At 28.9% G+C, this 6000-nt stretch overlaps 1 protein-coding gene across 1 annotated transcript in view; it reads left to right on the top strand.

Annotated features, from left to right (window-relative positions):
- Window positions 1-6000, top strand: part of LOC106678791 (titin) — a gene marked incomplete in the record, with an annotated part of 234754 nt that overhangs the window by 86844 nt on the left and 141910 nt on the right. Inside the window, 11 exon segments of the mRNA XM_067049221.1 lie at window positions 159-320; window positions 543-730; window positions 813-914; window positions 1962-2082; window positions 2179-2366; window positions 2505-2722; window positions 3945-4203; window positions 4386-4604; window positions 4764-4958; window positions 5087-5267; window positions 5459-5817. Coding sequence (XP_066905322.1) covers window positions 159-320; window positions 543-730; window positions 813-914; window positions 1962-2082; window positions 2179-2366; window positions 2505-2722; window positions 3945-4203; window positions 4386-4604; window positions 4764-4958; window positions 5087-5267; window positions 5459-5817 — 2192 coding nt within the window.

The raw sequence follows: 6000 nt of genomic DNA on the forward strand, positions 1-6000 counted from the left end.
ACATACAATACTATGTAGGTAATCTTAAGGTTGTAAAATGAATTACAACAATAAAACAAATTAATACTGTGAGCACCCTCAATTTGCCCAGTTTTAATTCAAATATCTTTATTTTTAAAGTTTATTTTGTTTATTGCTTATTGTTTTTATTTGATTAGGTCCAGAGAAAGAATGGCCTAAGCCTGTTTGGACCAAACCACTCCAGCCAGAATTCAAATTGGGTGAAGCACAACCTCTTCACTTGGAGGCTACGGTTGAACCAAAGGATGACCCTCATTTGAGGATAGAATGGTTCTTCAATGGAAAGAGCCTTGCGCATGGTAAAGAATTAATTAGCTACTTATATCTTTTATTCACTAATCCTAATCTTTTCTGCAATTGTGGCAAAAGATTATCTTCTATTTAATTTTATATTATTTATTATTACTATTTTGGTTAATATAGTAATATATTTCAAATTGACTTCTTTTTATTATTGTGACATCAATATTTACCAGTTGGTTGATCATTTGTAAGTATTTATAATGTATTTGATTTAACAGGTTCAAGATTTAAAATGACTAGCGAATTTGGGTTTGTAACTCTTGATTTAACTGAAGTTTATGAGAGAGATCAAGGAATTTACACTTGCAAAGCCTGGAACAGAAGTGGAGAAGCTTTCACATCAACTACAATTTATTGCACTAGTAAAGCTGGGCTTATAGAAAAAACACAGCATCCTAAAGGACAAGTAAGTAAATCATTTTTAATTTTTAGCATCACTAAACACGTTTTATTCGATGGCCTTTATAATTTTTGGTTTTTAATTGTAGGAAGGCCTCGGAAAGATCCAGGAATTGGAAGAATCGCTACGAAGAGAAGAAGATAAAGCAGTTACACCGGATGAAGGACAACCACCTTCATTTACCTCCAAGGTGACTGATTGGTTTTTATAAATTTATCGTTTTATACTTCATAACATTAAAATTTAGTACTTGAAATCATAAATAAAAACTTGCCTCTATTAAGTATCCATTAAATATATCATGTATATTGTTTTACAGACATTAATTGCTGAACCACCAAGATTTTTGAATCAGGTATTTAAATTATTTGAAACATGGTGGTGGGTTTTAACCATGAACAGTTTTCTTTATTGTAGTTTGGTGGCAGTTGGTATTATTGAGCTGTTTTAGTAATATAAGATATCGACAGTAACTAGAAAACCTTGTAAGACCAGAAAAGTCATAAGTCTGTTTGGTATAGGATTCGCAACAATGCACACCTGTAGATCTATTTGAAAGATATTACGTAATTTGCAATTTTTCCTATTTCCTTGTAGAGGCTCCTGTTAAATTTAGTGAAATAGACAATTGAGTTTTTCTCAGACTATTGTTGATATGTTAAGTTATAAATTATGAGATTTAACCTAAAATTTACTCATAAATTGATCAACAAGAAGTTTTAAATTTGTAATTTCCTTTTTTAAATTGTTGAGATGAAGAAAATTTCTAATTAGAATAAAAACAATTCTATATTTTGTACTTGTACGTTTTAGGATATTATCCCATATTCATATACTATTGTATTCTCATATTTGTCATTTTTATCAATGTCCATTTTGATATTTTGTCATTTATACAAATATAGTCTAAAAATTTTTATATATTAGTCTATATTTTTTTTTATATATAATTTCCATTTGATATGTTCAGAGGATCATTTTTCCCATTAGAATTTTTTATTTTTTTTTGCACCTGATTTTATCCAATCTCGATAATTTGAATAATAACATCTAAATAATTTATATTTAACCCTCATCGCAGCCTTGACAATATTAATTATTAGGATTCTACCGTATTAATAATTTTTTATTGGTTCTGCATAAATTAATGATTTTCTTCAATAATAGAAATTTTGATTTTAAATATATAGCTTTAATAAGTGCATATTATTAACTTATATATATTTTTTTTTTACAGTTCCAAGATATTAAGAATTTGAGCGAAGGTGAAATTGCTCATTTTGAAGCTTCATTGGTCCCTGTTGGTGACCAAAGCATGGTTGTAGAATGGTTCTACAACGGAAAATCAATAGAAGCCAGTAAGTAAATCGTGAAATTAATTTCATATTCAGTTCATTTATTAAAATTAATGTGATTCCTAAGTTTATATACTATAATTCAATACTTCCAAACAGGTCATCGAATCAGAACAGTACATGCGTTTGGAATGGTTGTCCTTGAGATTTTGGGAACTAAAATTGAAGATTCAGGAACTTACACCTGTAGAGCAACAAACAAATGGGGCAAGGATGAAATATCAGTCACTTTAGAGTGTATAGATGTCACTAAAGGGCAAAAGCCTCAGTTTACTACTCATATTAAGGTAATGTATTGTTTCTTATTCATATATATTTCTAAATTATATCTTATACTAAATTTTTAATGATAAATTTTTTACTACTTTCTTATGTTATAGGGATTAATATCTTAGTTAAATTGATGTTTTATTTTATTATTACAGAGCATTGATGGACTTAAAGATGGGGATTCTGCTCACTTTGAGTGTACATTAATCCCGGTTGGAGATCCAAACATGAAAGTGGAATGGTTCCACAATGGACATCCAATTAGGCACTCCACTAGGATCAAACAAGTTTCTGACTTTGGTTTCGTTCTCATGGACATAGCTTATACTCAGTCTCATGACACCGGAGAATACGTTTGTAGGGCAAAGAACAAGTTAGTATTTATTTATATTTTTATCTATTCTGTTTGCTTTTTATGTGTTATTTATAATAATAATTATTTTATTAGTTATAAGGAATTATCATTAAGATTTTTTGGAATGAACCTGTATAACATACTCGGCACAGCACTAACATATCACTTCTACAATAAATATTATATTACCTTGGCTCAGATTTTTATGCAATTACATGCTTTGTTTTCATCCATTTTTGAACAGCTGATCAAATATTTTATTTTTATATTTAACATTAAACACATATTTGAATGATTTCAATATATTACAAAAAAAAAAGATATAAAGACAAATTAAAATGCATCTTAAGTTCACTTTCAATGAAAAAAAAATCAATAAAATTAACCTTCAATAATTGAATTTTTAGAATATGGGTTTTAGTTTTCTGATTCCTTTCTTTAGAAGCAGTAGTATTTCTTATTATATCAAACTCCCTATGTGATTGCATTTCTCTTAAGTTGTAATCTTGGATTGAAATCTTCAATTTGAAAAAGATGGATATAATACCCTGAGTGTAGAAATTGTGTACCCCTATGAAATAATGAATTGTACAATTCGAAGAAATAATCTTACCTTCATTAACAAATATCTTAGTCATTTTTCAACCATACCCCCTACAAATATATATATCAGAAAACAAAATTATTGTTAAATGAAAGTTTCTAATTTTTAAATCAATATAAAGTCATAAATAGGAGAAACTTTGAAAAACAGAAATAAATATACATATATTTTTATCAAAATATTTAGGACTTTGTATTCTGGAAAATATTAACAAAATATAAAATTGAAATGATTCTGTTAATCTCTCTGTCATTAACTTCAACTTTTTTAATGATGTATCAAGATAATTTTATAATTTAAAAAATATTTTTAACAAAAGAAGATTAGGTATCTTAATAAAAAATTTAGAAATGCATCTGACAGTTAATCATAATGAAAGATATGTCATGGACTGATTAATTTATGTTTTATTAATGTCAATTAGATTTAAAATACAATCATTACTAATTTTATTTTTATACTAACTGTAAGCTTAGTTTATAAGAAGTATCTGACATTATGTTTTCATTCATTATTTTTCCCACATTTATTATTTATAAAAATGTAATTATTTTCATATTTATTTGCATTCCATTTATTTGTTTGTGTATAATTGTACGGTACTATGGTGAATAACAATTTATTTTCAAATAACAGGTATGGTGAAGATTTTACAAGGGCACACATCACATGTGTTGGAAAGGGAGGTGTCTACTTGGAGTCTCTTCAACCTGAGTCCCTCGCTAAGATTAGAGAGCTCGAATCAGCCGCAGCTCCTGGTGCCCAGACACCAACAACTCCCATAAATGAGCCACCTAGATTCATTACCCAAATCACTGATGTGACGACCCTGAAAGAGGGGCAAAGTGCTCATTTTGAGGCCCGCCTTGTCCCAGTTAATGATCCTAATCTTAAGGTGAGGTGGTAGGGTATTTTAATGATGTGAATTTGATTTGTATTGTAGAAATATTCCTTAAATTTTGATTTTTTTTTTTTTAATCTCATTGTCAATTAAATTCATCAAAAAACAAATTATATTTTTTTTAAAAATTCATATTCAGTTATAATTTTGATAAATAATAAAAGGGTAATTTTTAGGTTGAATGGTATTATAATGGAAAGAAACTTCCTCATGGTCATCGCTACAGAACATTCCATGATTTTGGAATAGTCATTTTAGATATTCTATACTGCTATGCAGAAAACTCAGGAGAATACGAAGCAAGAGCAACCAATCTTGTTGGTTCTGATTCGACTAAGGCTATACTAAAATGTTCATCAAAAGCAGGTCTTATCCTTGAATCACAACTGCCAGAAGTAGGTCTCCATTCCTGTAATAATCTGAAATATTAATTATAAATCATTTTCATAATTTCAATAAAATTAAGTTTAGTGCTACTGTCATAAATGTCATAATTTCAATAAAATTAAGTTTAGTGTTACTTAAACTAAGTAATGTTCTTTCTCGATTTAAAGGGTATGGAAGGTGGTCTTGAGAAAATTCAGGACTTGGAAGATGCTATGATCAGAACTAAAAAAGAACAAGTTACTGAAGATAAGAAACAAGTCCCTGTCTTTACCGTACCTTTATCTAACATAGACAGCCTTCGTGAGGGTGAAAGTGCACATTTTGAAGCTAGATTGATTCCAACAGATGATCCAAGGCTCAAGGTAAAAATACAATTAATCATAACTTTATAATTTTCTTATTTTGTTGTAATGAGTATCTTTGTATCTACTGAAAAATGTAATATTGATGAATAATTTTAGTTATTAATATTTGTTCATTAAATTTTCAGGTTGAATGGTTCTGGAATAACAAGCCATTAAGAACTGGTTCACGGTTCAGAACATTCCATGATTTTGGATTTGTCATCTTAGAAATTTCTCCAGTTTATCCAGAAGATTCTGGTGAATACTCATGCCGTGCAACAAACCAATGGGGACAGGCTGTCACAACCTCAACAATGAAAGTTGAAGGTATGATTTATCTTATTAATTTTACAATATGAGATTATTTTACTGAAAAAAACACACCCAAACTCATCCTACTTCTTACCAGTATGATAGATTTTCGGAAATAACTTTACATTGTTTTTTCATGTAAAAAAATAATATAAAAATTTAATTGATAAAATATATAATCCTTATTTGTATTATTATTTTTGTAGGCAAGCGTTCAATAATCATAGAGTCCCAACTTCCAAAAGGCATGGAGGGAACTATAGAAAAAATTGCTGAGCTAGAAGGACTTGGTGCTACTACAGCTGGACCAATTCCTGAAGATGATGTTGGAAAACCGCCTGAGTTCATTACCAGCCCAAATGATCAAACTCTTGTTGAGTATTCAGTTGCACATTTTGAATGTCGCCTCATTCCTTTGAATGACCCATCTCTTAGAGTTGAGTGGTTCCACAATGGAAAACCTCTTACCGCTGGTTCTAGGTTTAAAACCATTAATGATTTCGGATTTGTTATTCTTGAAATAGCTCAAATTGATACAAGGGATTCTGGCTTGTACACTTGTAAGGTATGTTCAATATAATTATTTATTAATAATTAATTATATTTATTTCCAACAGATGATCCAAGGCTCAAGGTAAAAATACAATTAATCATACAAAAAAAAAAAGATATAAAGACAAATTAAAATGCATCTTAAGTTCACTTTCAATGAAAAAAAAATCAATAAAATTAACCTTCAATAATTGAA

Source organism: Halyomorpha halys, unplaced genomic scaffold (genome assembly GCF_000696795.3).
Source record: "Halyomorpha halys isolate HHAL.00 unplaced genomic scaffold, Hhal_1.1 Scaffold161.1, whole genome shotgun sequence".
In the NCBI taxonomy this organism is placed as follows: Eukaryota; Metazoa; Arthropoda; class Insecta; order Hemiptera; family Pentatomidae; genus Halyomorpha; species Halyomorpha halys.